At 44.7% G+C, this 26,923-nt stretch overlaps 1 protein-coding gene across 1 annotated transcript; it reads left to right on the forward strand.

Annotated features, from left to right (window-relative positions):
• The first annotated feature begins 3,562 nt into the window (after positions 1-3,562).
• On the forward strand, positions 3,563-23,268 carry LOC115099058 (protein tyrosine phosphatase domain-containing protein 1-like). Its single transcript, XM_029616336.1, has 8 exons — positions 3,563-3,741; positions 4,553-4,633; positions 9,519-9,637; positions 15,318-15,455; positions 16,147-16,769; positions 22,085-22,291; positions 22,714-22,854; positions 23,251-23,268. The coding sequence occupies exons 1-8, from the start codon at positions 3,563-3,565 to the stop codon at positions 23,266-23,268; spliced, it is 1,506 nt and encodes a 501-aa protein (XP_029472196.1).
• Positions 23,269-26,923: the final 3,655 nt, after the last annotated feature.

The following is a 26,923-nucleotide window of genomic DNA, read 5'->3' on the forward strand; positions in this document are numbered from 1 at the left end:
TTTATGCTGCTTTACAGATCCAGAGGGGGGAACTGCTCTTCTGCCAGTATCCTACTATGAACCCAATGTGGATGAGACTTCTTCTCTGGAGCAGATGATGCAGTTAATTTGTAATATTCCATATGAAAATATTTAGGGGGAGGGGATATTTTAATGAGGTCACAAATACATCTGACATGAGACATTGAAAAACAAGATCCTTTATTTATAAGATAATACAAGAGATAAAGCTGCTTGATACTTAGAGGTTTTATTATCTGACTAAATGAAAATGTACATTCTTTTCAAATGGTTATAAATCCTTTTCCAGGCTGGATTTTTGTTTGTTTGTTTGTTTGTTAAATACATTGGTAAATGTATTGGTAAATGTATTGGTAAGACTCAGATATTTTCACCAGGGCTTTCAGCCCATTCTGCAGCAGGTTTGACATTGAACACTTCAGTGATTTACCCCAGCGATTCCTAAATAGAGAATTAATGTCAACTTCTTTAAGGATAAGAAAGTAAAAGAAGAAATTGAATCTGACGTAAATCATTATTTTAGAGAAAAACTGTACTGGAGATTAAAGCCTACAAAAGATTTGGAATGCAGGGAAAGCTCTTTTTAGGGATATTATATCAAAAGCTTCTGCACTTCAGAAAGAGACTCAGAAAGGATTTATGTCTTCTTAAATCAGGAGATTAAAAGAAAGCAGTTATACAAATACATTCTTTCTACCTCAGATTTTCAAAATTTGAAAAAGGAAAAATATGAGCTTGATACAATAGTCATGGGAAAGTGGAATATGTATCATTTAATCAAGATGCAAACTACAACTAGAGCCCTTGGTGCAGTTTATAAAATGAATGGGGATAGAGCCACGCAACCAATATCAGTAGAGAATTTATACAATGCTACACAAAAATGCATATGCTTCTGAAACACTATTTGAAGCTAGGAGGTGGGATAACCCTTTCAGGATATTACTTTTCCCATGATTTCACAAAAGGAGAACGATAGGCTTAAAATGGCAGGAGTTGAGTGGCATCTTGTAGACGAATCAATTTATTGAAACTTCATCAGATGCTTCTGATGAAATGGACACTGTCCTTGAAAGCTCATGCTTCAATAAATTGGTTAGTCCAAAAAAGTGCCACCCAACTGTTGTCATTTTTTGCTGCACCAGACTAACATGGCTATCCCTCTGAATATTTTTCACCACATGATAGGCATAAGATGCTGATTTCAGGGCAAGATATCTCAGTAGTGATTTAAGAGTTTCCCCAATTTTATATCTACTGAGGAAGAGAGTTTGCCTTCATAGTTTTCTAAGGTATTTAAAAAAATTGATTCCTATCAGATTAGTCAAAGTATGTAATGATAACTTAGGTAACGGTATATTACTTCAATTTATGTATCAAGTTGTTATTACTCTGTCTCGCAAAGATAAGGATTGTTGTTATGCTTAAATTATAGGCCAATTTCATTGCTTAACATGGATGTGAAGTTCTTAACAAAAGTTTTGGTAAGAGTTCAAGGTTTAAATTAAAATATTATGGGGTAGATTTTACAAATTTGCGCACACGCGTACTTTTGTTTGCGCACCAGGCGCAAACAAGAGTACGCGGGATTTTAATAGATACGCGCGTATCTGTTAAAATCCGGGATCGGCGCGCGCAAGGCTGTGCAAAATCGGCAGCCTGCGCGACACCGAGCCACGCAGCCTGCCTCCGTTCCCCCCGAGGCCGCTCCGAAATCGGAGCAGGCTCGAAGGGAACTTTCCTTCCACCCCCCCACATCTTCCCTTCCCCTACCTAACCCCCTACCTTTGTTGCATAAGTTATGCCTGCCCAAGGCAGGCGTAACTTGCACGCACCGGGCCAGCTGCCGTCGCGCGATTGCCAGGCCCGGGAGCAAATTCAGGAGGCCTTGGCCACGCCCCCAAAATGCCCCCGGGCCAGAACCACGCCCACGGCCCGCCCCCCAAATGACGCGCCGCTGCGACATGCCCCCCTAGGAAAGCCCGGGAATTACACGCACCCCGGGGCTTGCGTGCGCCGCCGAGCCTACTCAATATAGGCTCGGTGCACGCAGGGGGAACTTCGGGCAGGTTTTCGGGGGGTACGCGCGTATCTTACGTGCGTACCCCTTTGAAAATCTGGCCCTATACGTCCATCACACATATTGTTCATATTGGGGTAGATTTTCAGACGAGCGCGAATAGCCTACTTTTGTTTGCGCTCCAGGCGCAAACAAAAGTACGCTGGATTTTAGTAGATACGCGCGTAGTCGCGCGTATCGGCTAAAATCCTGGATCGGCGCGCGCAAGGCTATCGATTTCGTATAGCCTGCGCGCGCCGAGCCGCGCAGCCTACCCCCGTTCCCTCCTAGGCCGCTCCGAAATCGGAGCGGCCTAGAAGGGAACTTTCCTTTGCCCTCCCCTCACCTTCCCCTCCCTTTCCCTACCTAACCACCCGCCCGGCCCTGTCTAAACCCCCATCCTACCTTTGTCGGGGGATTTACGCCTCCCGGAGGGAGGCGTAAATCCCCGCGCGCGAGCGGGACTCCTGCGCGCCGGGCCGCGACCTGGGGGCGGGTACGGAGGGCGCGGCCACGCCCCCGGGCCGTAGCCACGCCCCCGTACCCGCCCCCAAAACGCTGCCGACACGCCCCCGAAACGCCGCGACGACCGGGCCCGCCCCCCGACACGCCCCCGACACGCCCCCTCCGAGAACCCCGGATTACGCGAGTCCCGGGGCTCTGCGCGCGCCGGGAGGCCTATGTAAAATAGGCTTCCCGGCGCGCAGGGCCTGCTCGCGTAAATCCGCCCGGTTTTGGGCGGATTTACGCGAGCAGGGCTCTGAAAATCCGCCCCTATGGGCAGTTCAACTGCTGATTGCGTTAGGAAGATTTCTGATTTGATTTGGAAAGTCAGTTCAGCATTTATGATCTCTGTCTGTACATTATCTCTTTAAGAAGCGATCTGTTTCTTTTCTCTATTGCTGTGGACTCTCTGTTGATTGTTTCCAGTGTTCAGAAACTTCAGTTTAACGACAAATTACAGTCTCTTCCTTTGGGATTTTTCCATGTTGAAGATTTGGAAGAAATTGTTAATCCAGTTTATCATTGGAAATCACAGCTTAAAGGCATAGAAGCTTCAATTAGATAATATCATTATATATGGATGTTTATGTGTGGTGTTCTCAATAAAACATTTTTGTTCTGTGTGTTTGTTTTTATGTTTCTTTGGGCCCTTGTTAGTGTCTTTTATTGTTTTTAATTGATTTTTTTGAACAGATTTATTGTATGTGGGTAGTTTTCACTTCATTCTTATAAATTGTTGTATATTTGTTGTATGTTTTTTTTGGTTTTTGTAATAAGTAACCAACCTGAATTAATACTTCCCCGCCAGCCCGAAATATTTTAGTCTTTGCAGCTTCCCACAGCTTACTTTTGCTCTCTCCTCCTCATTTCTTTTGCTCCACACTCTTGTCACCTCTCTTCTCTGAGTCTTGTCTTACTGCTTCTTATTCTGTTGCAGCTCAATTTCTGTGCTCTCAAGAGACCCTGTGAACCCTCAGCATGAGCCATCATGCTTTAGATCCACAACCCTCATATTCCCAGGCCCGGGAGAATCTGATCAAAGCCATCCCTCAGCACCTCATTTGCTCCTTGACCTGTGGAGGACGGGAGTGTCGCTACGAAGGACCAAAGGGATGGAGCCCTGACCAGCAAGCAATCAGAGGACTTTACTCCTCCTGGTGAGTAAAAGGAGATCGGGTGCCTGTGAAATAAAGGAATGGCTCAAAGGAGGAGGAAGAATTTCAAGACTGAAGACAGAGCTGAAGAATGGAGAAAGGGCTTTGAATTTGAGGGAAGGAGGCGCTTAGGACTAAAGGAATGATTCCAGAGTTACTATAAAGGATTAAGGGAAGGGCTCAGGACAGATATACTTCTCCATCTGCTAAACTATAAAGCAGATAAATCTGCCTGTTTTCCCTTCCTACTCTAATACCACAGACCCAACTCGATCTCTGCTTTACCATCACTTAGTGGGCCATTAAAGTTGTAAGACTTTTGTGATTTATTTTTTCCATAGGCATAGCAATGATTCGATGATGATGTATTGCAGTCTCTAGAGCAGGGGTGGGCAATTCCGGTCCTCGAGGGCCACAAACCAGTCTGGTTTTCAGGCTATCCCTAATGAATATGCATGAGAGAGATTTGCATGCACTCTGCCTCAGTTGTATGCAAATCTATGTCATGCATATTCATTAGGGATATCCTGAAAACCAGACTGGTTTGTGGCCCTCGAGGACGGGAATTGCCCACCCCTGCTCTAGAGGCAAATGATGTGGGAAAGAGTTATTGAAGAGGGTGATGCAGTTTGTGGAGATGACTAGCTTAGGTAGGAGGGTGACCTCTTCCCATGAGCGTGTGCTGGGATTTGCACACAGGGGGAGTGACCAAGACATTTTTGGAAAGAGGATCAAGGGTTTTCAGAAATAGGAACCTGATGAGGTCTTCCTCAGCCCTGGCTGTATAGAATTAATTCTCGGATTTTTGTTTCAGGGTCACTGATGACATTTTGGCCATGGCACGACCATCCACCCGTCTCATTAAGGAGCATAAGATTATGGAGCAGTTCAAACAGTAAGCGATCCCCATCTTAAACGGTGAAGTGTTGGGCAGGAATGGGGATGGGGATGTGGGAGGAGGGTGAGCAGAGGAAAGAGGATGGAGGCAACGCAACAATCTCAGTTTACAAAGTTGGGATATCATTACCAGTTACTACTCCCCTGTTCACAGATATGGACTGTAATGTGGGTGTAAGAGCAGGTGTCACACTATCACAGCTAGAGCTGTCTGCCTTTTCATGCCACACCTTGCAGAGCAAGATACCTTTCTAAGCTCTTAATTACATGTACAATTGTAGGTTTATGTTTTTTATTGCTATATCCTGCTTTGTTCAAACTTATTGTTCTGAAAGTGGATCATAAATATGCAAAATTAAGTTATAAAATAGAATGGTGACAAGAAATAATACAGAACACTAAATTACAGTGACATGCAGCTCTAACTCATCACCCCTGTCGATGCACATACTGCATATTTCCTTCCAGCCTTATTCAGCCTGGCCCACCAACAACAGACTTCCAGTCACAGCAGTACTGTCCAGCTATCCTCCAGCAAAACCGGTTTTTTCCTTTACTCCTTACAAAAAAAATAATTTTTTTTTTTACTTTCTAACAGAACCTGTTCCATAAAATTTCTCTTTGTAAGCAGGTTTATTAAACAGAACAAAACTTTGTCCCTTGTGTACTAATGACTCTGGAAACACTGTGTCCAGCTTTCTGAAAAGCTCAGGAAATCCTGGCAGGTCTTAGAATATAAGCACAGGCCATCGCCTCTTTACTGCATGCCATGTGGAGTTAGGATGCCCAGCAGAAATGTTTCCTTTCTTTTCATGTGTAAAAGTCTTTTAAAGATCCCAATTGCACATGCAGCTACAAAGCAGGCCGCTGAAAAGAAGTAATAGAAATTAAATTTGCAATAAACTGAGATTTCAATTACTTGTAAATTCCTGTAGGGGGAAATCCATGTGGATTTTCAGTGAGCTGCACTTCTGGCCGCTGCAGTCCTGCTTGCTGCATTCTAGAATGACAAGGCAGGAGTGCTCTGACCACACTAGAGCGACTGATAAAGGAACCGGCCCAGCTGAGCTAGAAGACAAGAGGTCTTACAGGCCGACGCAATATTGCTGCGTGTTAAATGGGCGCTCATGATTGGGCGCCTGCTCCCCAAATGCATGTCGATCCACTTCTTCGGGGCACCCAGTGCAAAATGCAAATGGGCTGCCGCTGTAAAAAGGAGGCGCTAGGAGAAACTGTGCGCCCCTAGTGCCTCCTCGGCAGCGGTTGCCTGGGAGAGGTTAGGAAAACGGATGCTCAGTATTAGAGTGTCACTTTTCCTAATCTGTGCACAGCCACGGGTTAGGAAAATAGATGCTCGTTAATTAAGCATCCTTTTCCTAACCTGACCTCCGGCACACTTTTTCTTTCTTTTTTGGGGGGCATTCTAATCGTTTAGTTCCTCCGACTTAATATCGCCAAGATATTAAGTCGGAAGAAAGTACAGAACAGCAGTGTTTTCTGCTCTTCTGTTCAATTTTTGGGCTCCTCCAAAATTAACACCTGCTCAGGGCGCACATTTTTTTTTTGGCATTGGGGGGGAATAGATAGCCTCATCAGCATGCATTTTTGCATGTAATGATGCTATACCTACCCTTGTGATTGGACACGTGTTTTGGATGTGCTAACCCCCTTGTGCATCAAGGGTTGCGGATGCTCATCCAAAACCTGCGTCCAATCGCGGGTTGAGCCGTGCACTGCAGCCAGTGCACAGTATTGCATTAGCCTGTTATGAGGTACAACGTACCCATGTCACTGCTCAATAAAACATTTTCAGACTTTACCTGGCTAGATAGGTATTTACCCGAGTAAAGGGACCACCTTATTCTTGTTAGAAATTGTGCACTGGCTTCCACAGCACACATCCTTTTAGTCTGGTTAAAAAGAGACGTCACTGGGGGAGGGGGGCGTATTTGGGTCAGGGGAGGCAACAGCGCTGACGCTGACATTTTCCATTGTACACACGTCAGTTTGTCAGCGATCGTCGCCTGAAAAACTGCAGCTGCGAGCAGGCGCTGACCAAAGGGAACAGGTACCGTGCAACTCTGCAGGCTGTTCAGAATTGCATCGCAACAAGTTAGATTAGAAGAAATTTAGCAGCCTCTCCAGCTCTGTGCAATGTGCATGTCCGTGCAAGGATGGAGCGGTTGCGGGGGTCTGAAGGTAGTTTGAACAAACTTCTTCTGTCGCTGTCTGAACAGCAGCAAAACAGAAGAGCACCCTCGTTTCTGCCCTTGGCGTCTGCAGGAGCACAGCCCGTTCTGTTTGGGAAGTGAGGGGTTTTCTACCACATAACTGATGCAGAATTTTCTACCTTGCTGCAGAATTAACCCTTGAGCTGGTGCAGGAAACTGGGGGCTGTGCTTATAATGGAGTGTCCTTAGGACAGGAATTGCTTTTGTTATGTTCTTATGTTTTATGTATTGGAAGTGTAACACCAAGATGAAACAGAAAATGTTTGCACAGTCCGTTATAGTTGTTCAAATAAATCTTTTTATTCATATGGCAACTCCACTGTTTTCATTGTTACTTTCAAAGGGGTCCCCGACACGGACCCGTGTTTCGCCGAGGCTGCTCGGGAGGGACAAACAATTTGTATCAACAGTCTAAAGGCAAAATAAAAGGACTATGTTAATCAATGGAACATACGGACAGCAAATTTTATAGATCAGACATTAAAACATACCTTTATGAAGCTTACAAATGTGTGGCAGGGAGCGCGTACATCAATACAACAAATGTATTTTTAAGCACTGTCAAAAAAGGCGCCAAACCACGTGGACCAATCAGCTTGCACAGGGAAAAACAACCAATCAACAGCAGAGCAATGTAACCAATCAGAGTCAAGTGAAATACATCCACTCGAGTTCCTTATTCAGTCCTGAGGAGTGACAGTGTTTAAAATGTATATCCATTTTTGCTCTCTACGAATCAGATATTCAGAGAAGTTGCCCCCTCTACTAGGAAAAGCAACGACCTCTAAGACAAAGTAAAATAAATCTGATACAGTATGTGAACACTGAACCCAATGGTCAACAAGAGGTGCATTTTCACGTGTGTGCTTGATGTTGGACCTGTGTTCAATAATTCTAGTTTTTACCCGCCTGATAGTTTTCCCCACATACAGTTTTTGGCAAGGGCATCGAATGATATAAATAACCCCTTCAGAATTACAATCCGAGCTACCGTAACAGGTACTTTTCCCAGAAGGGGTGTACAAAATGTGAAATGGTGTTGTATGGGCAGCGGAACATTGCCCACAGGGTTTATGTACTCCAATAGCCTGATAAAAGTTCGTCTCAAACTTGAATCAGAGTGTGTCAACAAGATCTCGTAAATTCCTGCCTCTCCGATGTGTAAACCATAAAGATCCCTGAAAAAGTTGTTGAAGGGATAGTGAATGCCAATGTTTACGTATGATCTGAGTGATGGGATTACTTAACGGAGAAAAGGGTAAAATACAGTTCAATGTCTTATCTGTACTACATACTGATGGCAAAAATAACAAATCTCTATTAACATATAGAGCCCATTTAAAGGCTTGTCTTAGACACTTTACTGGGGTACCCTCTACTTAAACAGGGACATCATCTCCTTAGCTTTGATGATAAAGTCAGTCTTAGATGAACAGAGCCAGCGTAACCACAAGAACTGACCCGTAGGTATATTCCTTTTCAAAGCCCTAGGGTGACAACTATCAAACCTGAGTAAGGTATTACGATCAGTTTCTTTTCTAAAAATAGTTGTGGAAAAAGTTGAATTATCAAGTGATATAAGAATGTCCAGAAAGGCTATCTGAGAAGAATGTATGTTACAACTAAATTGTAAATTAGGGCCACACAGGTCCAACATAAGCACACACGAGAAAATGCACCTCTTGTTGACCATTGGGTTCAGTGTTCACCTGCTGTATCAGATTTATTTTACTTTTTCTTAGAGGTCGTTGCTTTTCCTAGTAGAGGGGCAACTTCTCTGACTATCTAATTCGTAGAGAGCAAAAATGGATATACATTTTAAACACTGTCACTCCTCACGGACTGAATAAGGAACTCGAGTGCTTGTATTTCACTTGACTCTGATTGGTTACATTGCTCTGCTGTTGATTGGTTGTTTTTCCCTGTCAGCTGCTGTGCAAGCTGAGGGCCACATGGTTTGGCCTTTTTTTGACAGTGCTTAAAAATATATTGTTGTATTGATGTACGCGCCCTGCCACACATTTGTAAGCTTCATAAAGTATGTTTTAATGTCTGATCTATAAAATTTGCTGTCGGCGTATGTTCCATTGATTAACATAGTCCTTTTATGTTTTGCCTTTAGACTTGTTGATACAAATTGTTTGTCCCTCCTGATGCAGCCTCGGCGAAACATGGGTCCGTGTCGGGGGACCCCTTTGAAAGTAACAATGAAAAACAGTGGAGTTGCCATATGAATAAAAAGATTTATTTGAACAACTATAACGGACTATGCAAACATTTTCTGCATTCATCTTGGTGTTACATTAATTTTGAGTGCAGACACTGCTCTAGTGTTTTGATGTATTGGAAGTGTGAAATAATGCTTTCATGAGGGGAAGTTCTATAGGAATGGCTTTCTTAGGAATATGCTAGGTCTGTGAAAAGATGTTTTTCAGGATGGCGAGTTCATAAAAAAATGGACCATCGTGTTCCGTATTGTCATCAACCGATATAGTGTGCATTTTTCCCATAGACGCAAAATGGGAAAATCCCTGGGGGAAATTCAGTCTCCAGATCCATTATTTTGCTTGTTGCATCCGGCTGTGAAAAGCAAAGCCCAGCACAAAGCCTTTGGTTTGCTGGCCCTTGTAACGCCTTGCCTTTGGTTCACAGGTGTAACATAAAATCATTGGTCAACGCCCAGGTGCCAGGGGAGCATGCCCACTGCGGGGACCCTTTGCAGGCAGAGAGTGGATTCTCCTACCTCCCTCAGACCTTCATGGATGGCGGTAGTAAGTGATTTGGGTAGGGAACTGGAGAGACCCTGGCCCCCAGCGTGCGATTCTGAGATATACTGTGAATGAGACATGAATGGGTGCTGCCCGCACAATGAAAAAGGAGAGGAGGAGGTATACGATGTGTCACAGTGAGCATATGTATCTGTATGCTTATGTATGTATATATCAGTCTATATCTGTTTCAGTGGAGTGACAGAGTGAGAAGGTGAAGAGCAGGCAACGCGCAATACATGAGAAGGTGGGTAACAGGAAGCACAGGAGAGCAGATAACTGAGCATGCACAGGAGAGCAGGTAACTGAGCATGCACAGGAGAGCAGGTAACCGAGCATGCAGAGCATGCACAGGAGAGCAGGTAACGAGCATGCACAGGAGAGCAGGTAACCGAGCATGCACAGGAGAGCAGGTAACCGAGCATGTACGGGAGAGCAGGTAACCGAGCATGCACAGGAGAGCACATCCCAGGGGATATACAGGTGAGGGGGTACTGGAGAGAGTAGTAATAAGACATAGAGAGAGGAGGTCCCAGAGTATGTAGAGGGGAGGGGGTGCTGGGAGGGTGAATAATAGATTCAGATTCAAGAAACTTTATTGAAATGACTGCACGTGTGTTACATAAAGTGGTTAAAGAGATGTATAGGAAGGGGGGAGAGGGAAAAAGGAGAGTGGATGAAATGTGCTACGTTATTGCCAGCCTGAAAGTCTCTCTGCACCCCCAGAGCGTTTTCTGCAGACCCTGAGCCACATTTTCCCCCCAAACACACACAGGCCCCATTACATCAAGCAGTGCCCCCCACACCCTGGGGCATTTTGCTCATGCAAGAGGTGTCTCGTCCCAGCACTGCCCAGATTTCAAGGCTGCAGCAACCTCAGAAATATCTCCGGGATACTTCATGTCCCTCGAGAGCGCACCACCTAAGATTTGCCTTTAAAACTGTTGCATTCTTTGAATGCTAATTTCGTGTCCTACCGAGGTCTAGCAGGGCATTTTAAGAAAGAGATTTACCATTGTCAGCCAAAAAAAAAAAAGAACCCAGAAGTATCTGCAGGGGAGCTGAACAGGCACTTGCAGCGTCAGCCCAGCCCGAGAAGGATGTACAGTGTGAAGCCGATATTCAGCGACGTTTAGCTGGATAAATTCGGACTGATCCAGCTAAATGATGCTGTTTTAATATTCGTCTGTATTTGGCGGTCACCTATCAGCCGGATAACTCTTTATGTGCTACGTAGCCAGCTAAATGAGGGGAGGATGGGAGCATTCCAGGATGGAGCTATTACAGTATCTGGTTGGCTTAGCTGGATAAGTGCCGATAATCAGCTTTATCCGGCTAAGTTAGCCAGATGAACTTATCCAGCTAACTATTACATTAGATAGCCGGGTATATTAGTGACAAGTTAGCCGGATATGTTTAGGCAGATAGTGGCTGAATATTGCTCCCCCTATGAGTTTTTATTTTAGCTATGGAAAAGATGCTAAGTACTGCAGACATTCCCTTCTGAGAGGCTATTTCTGCTTCTGCTGAATTGTGATCTCTCCTGTGCTGTGCTGTGCTGGCTTTGGGTCTGGTTCACAGAGGTGGTATATTGGCAGTGCTGGGGCAAGTCATTAGCAGATGAACCCTGGCACAGTGAGGTTGCATCCCTCATTTGATTTGCTGTTCTCTCAGCTGATCTGGCAGGATCGGTCACTCAGAAAGTTTGCTCTGGTGGTATATAGGTTGCTGCACCATGCAGGCTTCAGTCATTGATCCCTTACTGAATAGTTGTCCGCTTCACACACACAGCTGTGAAAGCTGCACGTCCTCAGCCAGAGCTTCTGTTCTATAAGTGTTAATTCAATCAGTACTTGATTTGACATTATAGGTTTAGATGTGTACCAGAGATGTTTGCTGTAACTCAGGCAAGCGCTCCGGTTACACGTGCCCACCTGTAACTGCTCAGCTGTCTGCACCTCTCCTGTATCACTTACATGTCGGATACAGGATCTGAGCAGTTGTATTACTCAGCTGTCTCTGATATCCCTGCTGATCAGCCTCTGCGCTCTAATCACTGATTAGGGAGATGCTGAGGCAGCAGTGAGCAGTGAGGAGGGAGGACAGGACAGGCAGAGTGCCAGGATTCAGCTATTACAGACGCATTACCACCAGCTGCAGAGACCACACTTATTCACCTGGCTGGAAGGGATCACTTCACCATGTCAGCTGCGCATGAGGTCATGCCAGGAGCTGTAGCCACTGAAAGCATGCACGAGACACAAATGAAACTCAGACAGGGAGACAGCGTCGTTCCCTCCCAGGACAGTATTCAAAACAGCCCTGCCCTGTACCCCATAACAGGAGTACATGACAGTGTGTCCGCATGCCATACCTCAGGCCAGAAGTGGGGGAGGAGGGGCTATGGTGACTCCCTGCCCCCAATCCCATGGCAAATGACAGGAGCATCTCATTCCACCTGGCAGGTGCGCAAGAGGATACATCTGATAATATGAAATTATTTGCAAATACATGCACCTCTGGAATGGAGGCTCTGGCAGCTTGGACTGCATGAAGAAGAGAGGACATTGCTATTTTATTCATTATTAGTGTCGTTCATTTTGAATTTGCTTTTAATTTCCTTGTATAGATCTGACAAGTTAAGAACATACAGAAAAAAATCTGAACAAGTATTTGATTCCAGTAGGTACTGAAATATAATTAAATAATAAAACGTAAGAAGCATCCCTTGTAAAAAAACCCCAAAACAAACCAAGCTTATTGCTGCTTTTAATAAAGCATTTAGATGCATACAGTATTTCTGCCATAGAGGTAGATGCCCATCCAGTTTTGCATGCATGTTTGAAATGGTCTGTGAGGTTTGCCACCTGCTCAGTAAGAAAATGTAAGAACGGTTGCACTTGCTGGAACAAAGTCAGCGCCACCTTTATGTGCAGACGGTGCTCAGTTCTTGTATAGATAACATGAACTACATATAATTAAGCCAAGCAACTACCGTGAGCTTAGCTGGGTCGTTCCAGAGCCTAGCCACCGACCTGCTGGCTGCCGCTAACAGATGGGAAATCAATAGTACTTTCTGTATTCCCCCTGAACTGGAGCTCACAATCAAATAAGAAAAGGGTCCAGTGGAAGCTGAATCTTCCTTATCTCATATATCAGTGCCAACCTTGCGGACCAGAATATTTTAATGATGAGACACAGGCACCAAATATGGAAGAAAAATGTTCCCTCTAATTCCTTTGAGGCTCTTAAATAAGCTGCTGTTGAGTCCATCTGTTCTCCTGGGTAATTCCCATTCTGGGTCACTCTGAAATGCTCTGCATCTCCTGTGTAAGACCTGCTATGACTGCTGCTGCAACGCTAGATCTGACGAGTTTCAGCTCCTTCATTATCTCCTCTACATCTTTCTTTGTGGCTAGGCTATCTCACTTTCCTCATTAGAGCCTCCCTCCCCAGTCTCCCATGCCAGCTTACATTGTTGTTCGCTCTCAGCTTGTTTGCTTCCTTGAGCAAACTTTGCCAAATGCTCTTCCATCTGCTTACTTATCTTTAGGGTTTTGCTTCTGGTTTGGCAGCATCCTTTGGGAACTAAAACAGAGAGCTGCTGTTTTGGGTGCAGACCTGAACCCAGAGCTGCTCTTTCTTGCTGGCACTTCATGATGACTTCCCCTTCTCTGTAGTTTTTTTTTTTTTTCTTTTCTGGAAGGAGAGGGAGGGTTCTCTGTGCGATCCCTTCCAGTTTCACCCGCTTGCTTGCTCACCTTGCTTCTTTTGTTTGCTCTCCATAGAATCAGTAGAGTCTCTCACACCTGCCTTACTTTTTCAGTGTTGTGTTTTGTGTGGTCTTTTTTTTTTTTTTTCACCTGGATCCCAGCACTTACTAGCCGGTGCCTAGGCTTCTGCCGCTGGCCACTGCAAAAACCCACCGGCCCTTTCTTGTTTCGCCCAGTCTCAAGCACGTGGCTTCCCCAGCACCGCTTTATGTAGCCCTGGCTTGCTCTGAGGCATGAGATGGGCCTTTATCCATAGGGGATGACACTACTCATGGGGGGGTGACGCCATATTTCAACTTCCCCCACAAAATAAAACAACATACAAGCGCTTGATGTTTCTAAAGATTTTCCTTATTCTTCAAGACAGATGGCTGACAATTCTTTATAACAACACAACAATCGGTTGGCATCCATCCAGCAAGAGTCGGTTGGAATTCATCACTGCAATTAAAGCTTGTCCTCATACCCCTTAACAATGGATGACAAGCGCTGGTACCAGTCTCGGTGCCTTATGGCAACTCAGAATCCAAACATTTGAAAGAATTCTTCTCTGCGCAGAGCCTAGCTCCCTTCCAACCCAAATTGTTAGGTTAAGAGGCTGAGCGATACCTGGCCATCTCTGTAAAGTGCTTGCCCCTTTCCCAGCAGGCACCCTCGCTGGAAGAGAAGGATGCCTGCCCCCCAAGCTGCAACGTGCCCAAAGATTTCCTCGTCCCGGCTATCTCGGTTGTTCAAGGACGTTTATGCCACGAGCCGGAAAATCAGACACGGATCCCCTGTGACCCAGGGGGATGCAGGAGGAGAGCGTCCCCGAGCAGTCCTCTAATACATTTCCCGCTCTCTCGTGCCCTGCAGGCAGTCCTGAAATCCCCTCCCCCCCTCCGGCGCACCTCGTACATTCTGGCGAGAAGGGCGTAGGGACTGTACCACGGCAGACCTCTGCTAGGGACTGGCTTTGGCTTTTGTAAGGCAAAGGAGCCTTGCGTTCATTTTAATCCCCGCGCCTCCTGCACGCGTGCAGCTCTGCCGCCGGGTGATTTTCTCAGCTCCCCCCACTCTCACCTCTAAGGCTTGCCTACAGCTGCATCCACGCTCCTGTTTTTGGGCAACAACTTCTCTTAATATTTAGGGAGCTTTAGCTGCACATTTTTTCAGAGTCTCTGCTTTTATGGGGGTGAAAACTTTTTTTTTCATCTCCCAGAGAGAGAGAGAGAGAGAGGGGGGGGGGGGGGGGGGGGGAATTCTGAGGGTCCATCTTCTTTTGTGGCTCTCTTGCCACCCCCATTATTATGATTAGCAGTTCTGCCATAGCGTAAGCCGTCTAGGGCCTCTGGCCCAGGCCACGATTAAAGGAAGAGAGTTCTTGTTAGGTGGTGAACCAGCTGTAAAAACAGCATTGCAAAATCATGACTGACTTTTATTATTATTATTAGCGAATGGCAGTTAAGTGAACTGAAGTACAGAGAAGGTGACTTTCCCAGGGTCACTCAGAAGTAGCTCCTGGGCCAGATGTACTAAAGGGATTTTTCCCTTCTGGTTCAGATGTATCAGGCATTTTTCTCATAGACACAAAATGGGGAAAACCATGGTCCCCGGCCTTTTGTGCCTATGAGGCTAATGGCCCGGGGACGTCCTGATGTAATGGAAGTAAATATAACCCCCTGGACCTCAATCTGAGATAAGTTGCATGTATATAAAGATAAAGGTTCTTGGGTTTTGTTCACTGAGCACATGAGATCTAGAAATCCTTGTGCAGGCACCACTGAGGTGGAACATCGAGTTATTCCAGAGCGAGAGCTGCAAGGTGTGACTGGAGGTTGTATGAGGAAGGATGCAGGTATAGAAGGAGAGTGTCCTACAGCCATTCCCTATGTGGCTTGTCCTAATTTTGTGTCTCCTAATCTTTGCAGTTTTCTTCTTTAACTTTGGCCTGCCAGATTTTGGGGTGGCCTCAGTGTTGCGAGTCCTGGATGCGGTGAAGGTGATGTCCTTTGCGCTGCAGGAGGGGAAGCTAGCGGTACACTGCCATGCTGGCCTGGGACGCACAGGTAACATGTGGTGGGCCTGTGTGGCTGGTAGTTTGCTGGTAGTTACTGAATGTGTGTGAGGGATTCTAAATTGATCTGTTGCACTCACAGTACTCCTCCTTGATTTTTGAAACCTTTTTCGGTTGCCTGAGCAGGGCTGTCACTATGGACGGGCAAGATGGCTGCCCGCCCAAGGTATCAGACCCTGGGGGCACCAAAGACTTGGGAAAGCAGGGTGACCGTGCACTGCCAGCCCCCTTCTGTACCCTTCCCAACCTGCCCCTGATGTGCTTGTGTACTTCTTGGGCCTTAGCCTGCCCCAGTGGTGGCCTGGAGCCAAGCAGCTAGCCAGATGGTGGGAGGAATGGGGATGAGTACCATGTTGGGTGGAGAGAGTGCCTATGAGTAGTGCTATAGAAGTGCTAAGTAGCAGTGTTAGTAACTATTGCCTGGGGCATCATGCTATCCAGCAATAGTCCTGTCCGTTAGCCCCCAAGTCTAAAGATGCAAGACTCTGCATCCCTGTGCCAATCCACTAGAGGTGCATCCTTGTGCTAGCCCTTTGAGTTATCCTATCCCTATATTGTGCACTGGTTTGATAGAAAATATTTTGTGCATCCTGTTTGTTTACTTTTCTCAGTGAATTTGGATGTCCAAACAAAAGGGGGTTTTCAGAGTCCCTAAGATGCATGTGTGTGTGTTTGTGTCCCAGGGGTTCTCATAGCCTGTTATCTGATCTATGCAATTCGAGTCAGTCCCCAGGAAGCTATCCGCTTTGTCCGTATCCGACGTCCTGGCTCCATCCAGACTGTGGGACAGATCAGCCTGGTCTCTGACTTTGCCCAGTTTCTTGCCTCCCAGCAGACTGTCTTTGCTCGTGCAGCGCCCAGAACCTGCAGTTTCACGCTGGCTCAGTATCTGACCCGACAGGGACATCTCCTCCACGGCTGCGAAGCCCGTAGCCTCAGGCATGTCCCAAAGCTTGTGGCTGTGGTCTGTAAGCGACTGGTGCACTTAACAGGGAGGAGGCAGAGTTGCTTCGGACCCTGGGCAGAACTGGATAAAGAAGTCAGCAGCCAAGCCTTAATGGAGGTGATCAGACAAGTGCTGCACTCCCAGCAGCTGATGAGCAATGAACCCGTACCAAGTGACCCCGACAACTTACTGTTCCCAGTGGTAGCCCCTCCAGCGAGAGAAAGCAGAGGAGCAGATCCTTCAGTTACTGCGAGAGGAAGGACAGGAGCACTGATTGTTCCAAAGAGAAGACTTACAGAGACCCAACGGAGCTACAGTGAGTCCAGCCTCAACCATGCTACCCTCCAGACGACTAAAGAGGTGAGGGATGGGTGCCGTTCTCTCTCTCTCTTTTTTTTTTTTGCTTCCTCATACTGGGGAACCTAGGACTTGTGATCTGCGACAACGATATTACTAATAATTTGATTTGTATAGCACACTCCATTCAAGAAAGATATTGACATGCTTGGCAATCACAGCAGTTCAGAAACACATGCGGCCACCTCTAGGAAGAAGTGACTGTGCTGCAGAGTTTGTGTTTGCAGACTTCTTGAAGAGGAGGAGAGCAAATGTTATTTACTGTCACGCAAATGGATAACTGGAGGTAAATTAACTAGGACCAGGTTGGTGCTAGAGTCAGAATTAGTCTCCAGTAATCCTATCCCCTAGTTCCACATTGGTAGCATTAGGAATCCTATTACAGTAGCTGGGATGTACCAGCCCTTAGCATGAAGTCCAGTGTGCCACTGACTCCCAAAATGTTTTTAATTCTGACAAGCTAGATTCTCTGGTGGTCTTCTCACTGCTTCCTGGCTTGTTCCTGTTATTCTGTTTTCTCACTTTACACCTGTGTGTTGTTCACATTTCTAAGTTTTATTCATGGTTTGTTTGGTTTTTTTTTGGCACAGCTGCTATGTACATCAGTATTAGTGTATCAGGCGAAATGGGTTGGTTTTTGTGTAAAATTAAGTCATTTGATTTCATCTAACTTTCTTTTCAGCCAATGTCCCAAAAAGAGAAGTCCAGCAGCTTTAACAAGTGTCCCTGGGGTGGTCGCATCCTGTCTTTCACAGATCCTCATGACAGATGTGTGATGTGCCTGGGGGATGACCACAATGTCCCTAATGCTTCACGTGCAGGAAGATGATCCTCAGAGGATGTCATTCCTGCTTAGAGCTGTGAGAAAAGCTCTTTGGGAAAGGCAAGTCCGGCCCATTGGCGTCAAAAGATTTGGGAGCTGCACCGGATGCTGGCAGGATATCAACACTAAGGAAGCATCACTCTCCCTCGACATCAAGCACCCACAGAGGCCATGGACATAGCCCTTCATCTAGTTTCCTCATCCAATGAAAGGGAAGGTTTCTACTTCAACGGCATTAAGGAGAATTGATGCCAAGCAGCAGCAAAAGTTCCCGTTGGCGCATGATGCCGGGAGCAAGGAGATTCTGGCTATGGTTGAGTGAGGACAGTTCACCCTCGCATCAGCCTCAGGAATTGCCACAGTCTTCTAAGCCCCATATGCCAACCACCGATCTCCCTCAGGTGTCCCGGCAAGATGCGACCAATCCTCCTGCTTCCCATGCAATAGTGGCATGGGCAGTTTTTGAGGAGGGGTTAGATCAGAGCTTCCCAAACCTGTCCTGGGGACCCCACAGCCAGTCGGGTTTTCAGGATATCCACAATGAATATGCATGAGTCAAATTTGCATATATGGAGTCTCCATTGCGTACATCAGTGTATTGGCACCAACGTCACTAATAGCCTTGGAAACTGAGGTCCAACCTCTGCTGGAGACTTATTGCATGTGGTGGAAGGGATCTGTTGTCAGTTCTTGGAGGTGCATTGGAGTGCAGGAGGGAGAAGTTTTCCTAAGGCACAGAAGCTCATCAGGGTCTAGATGCCAACAAACAAGGGATACCCTCACAGATGTTTTGTCTTCTCATCACATGTGCACTCAGATCACACCATCAACCTATGATTCTGACACAAGAGTCTGGGTATTCCTGGGAGTGTGCATATGGGTCTCAGGATATTCTGATCACGAGGAGTCAACAGGTCTTGCTTTCGTCCACAGGAGAGAGTCCCCTCTACAGGGCCGTTGCTTCCATTAGGCCAACTAGGCAGTCGCCTAGAGCACCAAAGTTTGGGAGGGGGAGGGGGGGTGGAAAAATCCTGCCAGCACAAGGCCCAGAGGGGGCGCTGTGCCAAATCTAATACTGCTAAAAAAGGGAGCACTCTTCTGGAGCCACTGCTGCCAGTAGGAGGAAGCATTGTGCTAGAAGTAAGTTGGGGGAGGAATGCATGACCAAAGTTTTTGCTTAGGACACCATATACGCTTGCACCAGCTCTGCCCCTCCACAAGACCTCTCCTTTGTGGATTTTATGACAAGAATGGCAGAGATCATTACATTTACTTTATAGAAGAAGAAGAGTCCAGGGCTAAAAATGCTTGACCTCTTCCAGTTCATGGTTCCCTTCAAGGAAATCATAGTAGTTTTTATCCATGAGATCCTTCAGGAGGGTCAGATGAGAATATAGGAGACACTTCCCCACACACACACTTCTGTGTGTCAGTGGTGATTATTATTTCAGAAAGGCGATTAAGTTTTAATAAGCTAAACTTAAGAAGGCAGATGCAATGTACTGTGTCCAAAAAGCTCCCAGATTCAAAAAACCACAATTGCCTCATCTGTCAATTGTAGTCTCATCCACTCTCAAAAAGGCCAAAAGGTCTATAACCTACTTTCAGTGCCCCTGGAGAAGGATTCTCTTACTCTTAATCTTATTGGGAGCAGGCCCAGCACAAGCATTAGGTGGAACTAGGTGAACACCTAGAGTGCCTGAAGTGGGTGGGTTGCCGTAGGCGGACACAAGGGTGCCATTTTTCAAATGCGTGGAGGAGGAATCAGTGCTGTAATGGCGTTCAAAAGGAGGTTTGTTGAGTGGGAGAGAAGGGGACAGGCAGAAGTCATGGAGATGTGGTATGCGAGTCTGGTGGGTCGGGGTAGAAGAGAGAGAGGAGAAACACTACGTGACACTTAGGGTGGCTACAGACACTTGCACTGGCACTGATTGGGAGGAAAGTTATTGTTTTTAGATAACGACTCCCGACATGACACTAACTTTGGCGTATTTGAGGTTTAGAATGCAACTCCATTCCCTCTTCATTATTTTATTGTTTCCAAACTGCCTCAAAAAAAAAAAAAAAAAGAGAAATGAGCAAAATGGCTTGTTGCTACCATAAACAGTTGTCCATTGGCACTGTTTTTCCTTTTTATTTTCCCCCTTTTCATTAAACACAGTTTGTATTTGGGATTTGTTGCTTGTCCTTGGAGACAGTGAAAGTTGCTTACCTGTAATGGATATTCTTAGAGGACAGCAGGATATAAATTCTCACAAAATCCATCACCTCCCCTTGCTTAACTAGATTAAGAAATGAAAGGGATCCACATGATGTGGGATGTAACGTACATGCACTGTAGAGTGTGTCAAAAACTTCCAGAAGCTTTGAAGTAATCTTTGCTGACTAGGCTCCATCAGATGATGTTACCCAACTATGATAACTTACATCCCACTGTCCTCAAACACCTGTGAGAGGTGAGAAATTTTCACTGTCCCGGCCCAGGGAGTAAATGTTGAAACATCGAGAGAAAGAGAAGAGTTACAGTATATTGGAGATTCTGAAAACATTTTTCAAATTAAGTAGAGCTAAACCAAGTGTACAAACAGGAGGAATGAAGGGGGCATTGATTGTGAAAAATGGAGGAGTAAAAAACAACACATTCTGAAGTTGTCGTTGTCTTGTTTCCATCCACCAAAGTCATATTTTTTCCACTGATGAGCACATTTCCACACTCGCGAGTTGGCCTTAGCCAGATACTACACTGTACAAGGGCTATCCTTAAGCAATGGGCAAACCAAAAGGTATTGCCTGGTCTACTTCTCGTCACCATCGTCTGGTAGAGTTTCTCCATTTTGCCATGTGGACCTGGGTACAGAGGAATTTATAGCTTTACAGATGATTCATGCCTGCCTCTGCACCTGCAGGAGGCTACTCAGGTGCTCTGATATTCATGCCAATTCCAATAGCAAGATCTCCAAATTGCATCTGTTGCATAAACAGTGGAGTGCCTCAGGGATCTGTACATGGACCGGTGCTTTTCAATATATATATATATATATATAAATGACCTGGAAAGGAATACGACGAGTGAGGTAATCAAATTTGCGGATGATACAAAATTATTCAGAGTAGTTAAATCACAAGCGGATTGTGATACATTACAGGAAGACCTTGCAAGACTGGAAGATTGGGCATCCAAATGGCAAATAAAATTTAATGTGGACAAGTGCAAAGTGTTGCATATAGGGAAAAATAACCCTTGCTGTAGTTACACGATGTTAGGTTCCATATTAGGAGCTACCACCCAGGAAAAGATCTAGGCATCATAGTGGATAATACTTTAAAATCGTCAGCTCAGTGTGCTGCAGCAGTCAAAAAAGCAAACAGAATGTTAGGAATTATTAGGAAGGGAATGGTTAATAAAACGGAAAATGTCATAATGCCTCTATATTGCTCCATGGTGAGACCGCACCTGGAATACTGTGTACAATTCTAGTCACCGCATCTCAAAAAAGATATAGTTGCGATGGAGAAGGTACAGGAAAAGGCAACCAAAATGATAAAGGGAATGGAACAGCTCCCCTATGAGGAAAGGCTGAAGAGGTTAGGGCTGTTCAGCTTGGAGAAGAGATGGCTGAGGGGGGATATGATAGAGGTGTTTAAGATCATGAGAGGTCTTGAACGAGTAGATGTGAATCATTTATTTACACTTTCGAATAATAGAAGGACTAGGGGCATTCCATGAAGTTAGCAAGTAGCACATTTTAAGACTAATCGGAAAAAATTCTTTTTCACTCAACGCACAATAAAGCTCTGAAATTTGTTGCCAGAGGATGTGGTTAGTGCAGTTAGTGTAGCTGGATTCAAAAAAGGTTTGGATAAGTTCTTGGAGGAGAAGTCCATTAACGGCTATTAATCAAGTTTACTTAGGGAATAGCCACTGCTATTAATTGCATCAGTAGCATGGGATCTTCTTAGTGTTTGGGTAATTGCCAGGATCTTATGGCCTGGATTGGCCACTGTTGGAAACAGGATGCTGGGCTTGATGGACCCTTGGTCTGACCCAGCATGGCTATTTATTTATTTAGCGAGTTTTATATACCGTCATTCGGAAACGTCAAAATAACGCCATCATAACGGTTTACAAAAAGGTTATATTTCTTATATTCTTATGTTCTTATCCTTATGGTTAGTCGCAGGTGTGGAGTTAATGGCTTTTGTTGTTCTGGAGCTGAAGGGTATGATAGAGACAATCTTGGAATGAAGCTAGAATGAGATGCAGACCCTCAAGAGAAGTGTCAGGAATGGTAGAGAGGGTCAAGGAAGGAGGTAGGAGTGTTTCTAAAGAGTATTTGAATGGGAAAGAGTTTTACAGAGAAATAATTGAAGGGGTAAAAAGCAAGAGAAGGACCAACAGACAGCAGTACTGAGAAACATAGACAGCAGGACTTGTCTCTGTGAAATCTTTAGATTATGATTTTCTTTTTTTCTTTCCTCTTTGTATTTTATGCAGGGGCATGAAGCGGAGACTATCTTACGTAACATCCACAGCTGCTTTGGGTCTAGCCCAGTTCTTGTTGGTTCTGATTTCCAAGGGGTCAGCTCAGCTGCTGAGAGACATGAAAAGACCAGAGATTCTGTGAGACTGGAAGCAAATGAGGTGAAAGTTCAGAGGTCAAGGAACGTAGCTAAAAGGGAGACAAATTATGATATCTTAAAGGTAATAACTTTTAGCCACTTTTGAGCTTCATTGAGAACTAGAAACTTCCCTTCAGGATTTTGTAGATCAGTAAACTTTACTCTTTTTGTCATGGCTGATGAGAAATGTCCTGATTTTGAAAGTCTTTTTCCAGGAGTTTATGCAAGAAACTTCCTGTCTGTTGCTTATGATTCTTATGCAGAAGCCCTGATGCATGCATGTTACTCGAGAACTTTATACAGGAACATTGATTTGACTGGATCCTTAATCCTTAATCACAGTTGCTGCAAGTTATAGAGCTCTCCCATAGATGAAATGAACACCATAGACGAGGATCGCCCTTCTTAGTTTTTCCAGCTCTAAACTTCAGCAGGATATAACCGCTTGGTGGGCATCACAGCAGTCTTGCTTTCCTTTGTCTTTTCTATCTGATTTGTCTACAGCAGATAGTTAAACCCTTGAGCTGGTCAGTGCAGGAGTCGGTGGACAATAAAACGACACCTCATATCCTGTCCCTTGCTGGAGCAATGGCAGAGCTGGAGCCCCTGGACGCCAGCCTGATGAAGAGAGTACAGCAGCTCCAGGTAATGCAGATATCACAGGGAGAAGAGAAGCCAGAGCCAGCCATGGCCCCAGTGTGGTCAGAGTTGCTGATGCTAATATGGCGCGTAGAGAATCTTTTTTTTTTTCCTATTGCTGATGAGGTTGCTCTTTCTAGTAACAACCCTGAAGACAGCAAACACTGCAGTTACCTTAGCCTGCTGTGCCAGAGGCTGTAATTCCACTTTCTCCCAGTAGAGGGCTGTCGTCTTAAGTTTCTCTGGTCCAGCATGTGCTGGCAGCTCCACCGTGAGTTTATGTGAATGGTGTCTTGAGCAATTGTTGAATACATTGAGTGTCCTCTAGTTGATGAAGTCAGAGATAAAAAATACTGCTATCACAGCTGGTAAGGGAGATTTTCCTCTATGTCCTTCTCTTAGATATGTTGGCTCTTCTGATGCAACTGAAACACATTTGTTCACAGAGTTACAGAGGGTTCTATCACATTCATTAAAAATGAAAAATAAATAAATTCATTATAACTTTATGGCCCCAGCTGTTATATTCTTTTACATCTCATCTGGGCAGGGTGGGACTTTTTAAGTCTTCATTTTCTTACTGAGAAAATTCAGGGCTGGTGCAAGGGTATTAGGTGAACCTTACATTCTTGTGCCCCCAGCCTCCTCACACAATTTAAAAGTATGCATTTTATTATAATAAAATTTACTTGAAAAAGGACATGCAGAGTACAGTCTTCTAAGATAAAACTATCACTTACAATAACAGAATGTATATAATATTTATATGCACCGCTATGATGCCAACCAGAAGGTCCTGCAAAAAAGACATTTGGAACCCACATGGTATTATTTATTTATTTGAAAATGTTTGTATACCGCCTTTACAAATAAAAATTTAGTCAAAACGGTTTACAGTTTAAAACATTATAATCTGAATAAAAAACAATAAAATAAATTTCTACAGACAAATCAGCAGACAAACAATGAGTTCCTTTGAATAAAAAGTGCCATAACTCACTTTAAATGTAGACTTGGGTATTGGAGGGGAAAGGAGAAGTGGGGGGGGGGGGGGGAGGAGGAGCTAGGAAATGATGTGTGTAGTGGCAAGGGTCTTGGAGGCGTCAGGAGGGGAAGTTTTTAATGTTTAATTTGAAGAAGAAATGTTAAAGGCTTTATGAAACAAGTAGGTTTTTAAGGATTTCTTGAATTGATGAACAGTCTGAGGGAATCTGGTAAAGAGTTCCACAAGGAGGGACCTGCCACCGAAAAAGCTCTCTTGCGGGTTAAGTCTAATCTTGCTAATTTGATTGTGGGAACATCTAAAAGATTTTTGATAGGGACCGTAACTGTCTAGCTGGTTATAAATACGTAAGGATATTGTAACATCTGTTGGGTGTAGGCTTGGCACTTAGAAAGCTATGACTAAACTGAATTACAATTACAATACAGTAAACTTCCCATACCAAAACAGCACTAACTACAAACACTCAAACAATAGTAGTCCTATATATGAAAAGGCAACACTCAAATATACACCAGGCCTAAAACACCAATACACCTCTTGATAGGAAAATAGAACAAGCCAAGCTACATAGATCCTTACACAGAAACTATACACTAGCAGAATACTTCCCTTTTATCATACATGCAGAACATAGACAGATGCTCACCAAATACAGAATAATGTGACCATAAAATAGAAATAGAAACATGCAAACAAAAACTGAACTGGAAACCACAAAAAGCCAGACTCTATATGTAGTGCGGCAGTTGAAAGCCTGAAATATTATCAGTTCTTATAAATATCAAACAAAATCAAGAAATATAAATCATTAATAATAGTAAAATTATACAATAAAAATGAATATTCCAAAACAGTTAGTTAATAGAATAACATCAAATATTTTTAAAAAATCATATAAAAATTTTGTAAAATTTTGCAATCACCAATAAAATACTTCAAAAGACACATTAAATAACATCAATAATTAAACTAATAAAGATTTTTTAAAATCCCTCGCTCTTCATACCTGAGAAGCTTTGATTTCCAGATGTCCTGAGATTATCATGGAATAGCAGGGGAAAGGGGAGAGGGTTGTTAAGCACAAATTTTTCTTCTCTGCCTCATATGCTAATTCATAAATGTTCAGTCACACACACATGCTCTTTCCCTCATACATTCTGAATCACACACCCATGCTCTCTTCCTTATTCACAAATGCTTTCTCACACACACATTTTCCCTCTCATATACACAAATGCTCTCTCTCTCTCTCTCTCAATTGTTCACACACACAGTCATGCAAACATGCTTTGTCTCTCAACCTTCTATTGGGTGTCTTCTGCAGTACACCCTACTAAGAACATAAGAACATAAAAAATTGCCATGATGGGTCAGACCAAGGGTCTATCAAGCCCAGCATCCTGTTTCCAACAGTGGTCAATCCAGGCTACAAGTACCTGGCAAGTACCAAAACACTAAGTAGATCCCATGCTACTGATGCCAGTAATAGCAGTGGCTATTCTCTAAGTCAACTTGATTAATAGCTGTTAATGAACTCCTCCTTCAAGAACTTATCCAAACTCTTTTTAAACCCAGCTTCACTATCTACACTAACCACATCCTCTGGCACAAATTCCAGAGCTTAATTGTCCTCAATGATGTATCAGATCACCATGCTCCTACTTTGTGCACTCCTCAAATTATCCTTTTCTTCCTTACAAACCTGAAATGGTGTATCCTCAAACTAGCTAAGCAGTAGATGTTATGACCTTATAAGACTAGCTGTAAAATAGATCTTCCTTAAAATCATAAATAAACACTTTCCAGGTCACTGAAGGTCAGTTAGGAATGAATATGTGTTCCTATTGGCTGGCTGCCCTCTTATCTATTGATGTTACCAAGGTTACCACTGAGGTGATGGTTGGGGGGATGGGAAATGGAACTGGAAACTAACGAACACCAACAGAAAACGAAACAAAGTGTTCACACTTCCCAGGTCAGTAAAGGTCACTTAGGAATGAATATGTATTCCTATTGGCTGGCTGTGCTCTTACTATTGATGTTACCAATATGGTTGGGGGGATGTGAAATGGAAACAGTTGGAAGCTTGACAAAAAAGTAATGTAATGATCAGCACTCACGTGACTAGAACTTGTTTGTTTATTATTTTTGTTAGCAGGCACCTGAAATGCTAGTGCATGTTGAATTTGCCAATCACTGTGCATTTTAGAAAGGTGGTCCTGGCTGGAACTGTACACAGTTCAAATATATGTAATTGATTGTTGGTAAGTGTATTTTTTAAGTAGCCACACTGGCACCAGTATGTTTACTTTTCCTCCTACTTAACTCACTAGCTCAGCTTTGTAAGAAGGGCTTCTCTGCTTGTGTGTTGTTTTTGTTTGGTGTGAGGAGAGCAGAAACATCAGATCTTTATTCAATCTACTACAGTCATCTCTTACAGTGCCCTATCCCTATTAATACCAGGAGTGTTGTGATCTTCCTGCACACAGTGCCCTAACCCTGATACCAGTCTGAGACAGCTCCCTCCCTGCATTACTAGTGAGAGGCTGGCTTCACAGACAGGGGGGAGCTGCCTGACCCTCACTCCTGACTTCCCCCATGTCCCAGCTAGTGAATGGTGTGTGGGTGAGGGGGGGGGGGGTGGATGGTGAAGTCTGAGACAGCTCCCTCCCTGCATTACTAGTGAGAGGCTGGCTTCACAGACAGGGGGGAGCTGCCTGACCCTCACTCCTGACTTCCCCCATGTCCCAGCTAGTGAATGGTGTGTGGGTGAGGGGGGGGGAGGATGGTGAAGTCTGAGACAGCTCCCTCCCTGCATTACTAGTGAGAGGCTGGCTTCACAGACAGGGGGGGGTGCCTGACCCTCACTCCTGACTTCCCCATGTCCCAGCTAGTGAATGGTGTGTGGGTGAGGGGGGGGGGGGGATGGTGAAGTCTGAGACAGCTCCCTCCCTGCATTACTAGTGAGAGGCTGGCTTCACAGACAGGGGGGAGCTGCCTGACCCTCACTCCTGACTTCCCCATGTCCCAGCTAGTGAATGGTGTGTGGGTGAGGGGGGGGGGGGGGGA

This window comes from Rhinatrema bivittatum, chromosome 9 (genome assembly GCF_901001135.1).
Source record: "Rhinatrema bivittatum chromosome 9, aRhiBiv1.1, whole genome shotgun sequence".
NCBI classification, from domain to species: Eukaryota; Metazoa; Chordata; class Amphibia; order Gymnophiona; family Rhinatrematidae; genus Rhinatrema; species Rhinatrema bivittatum.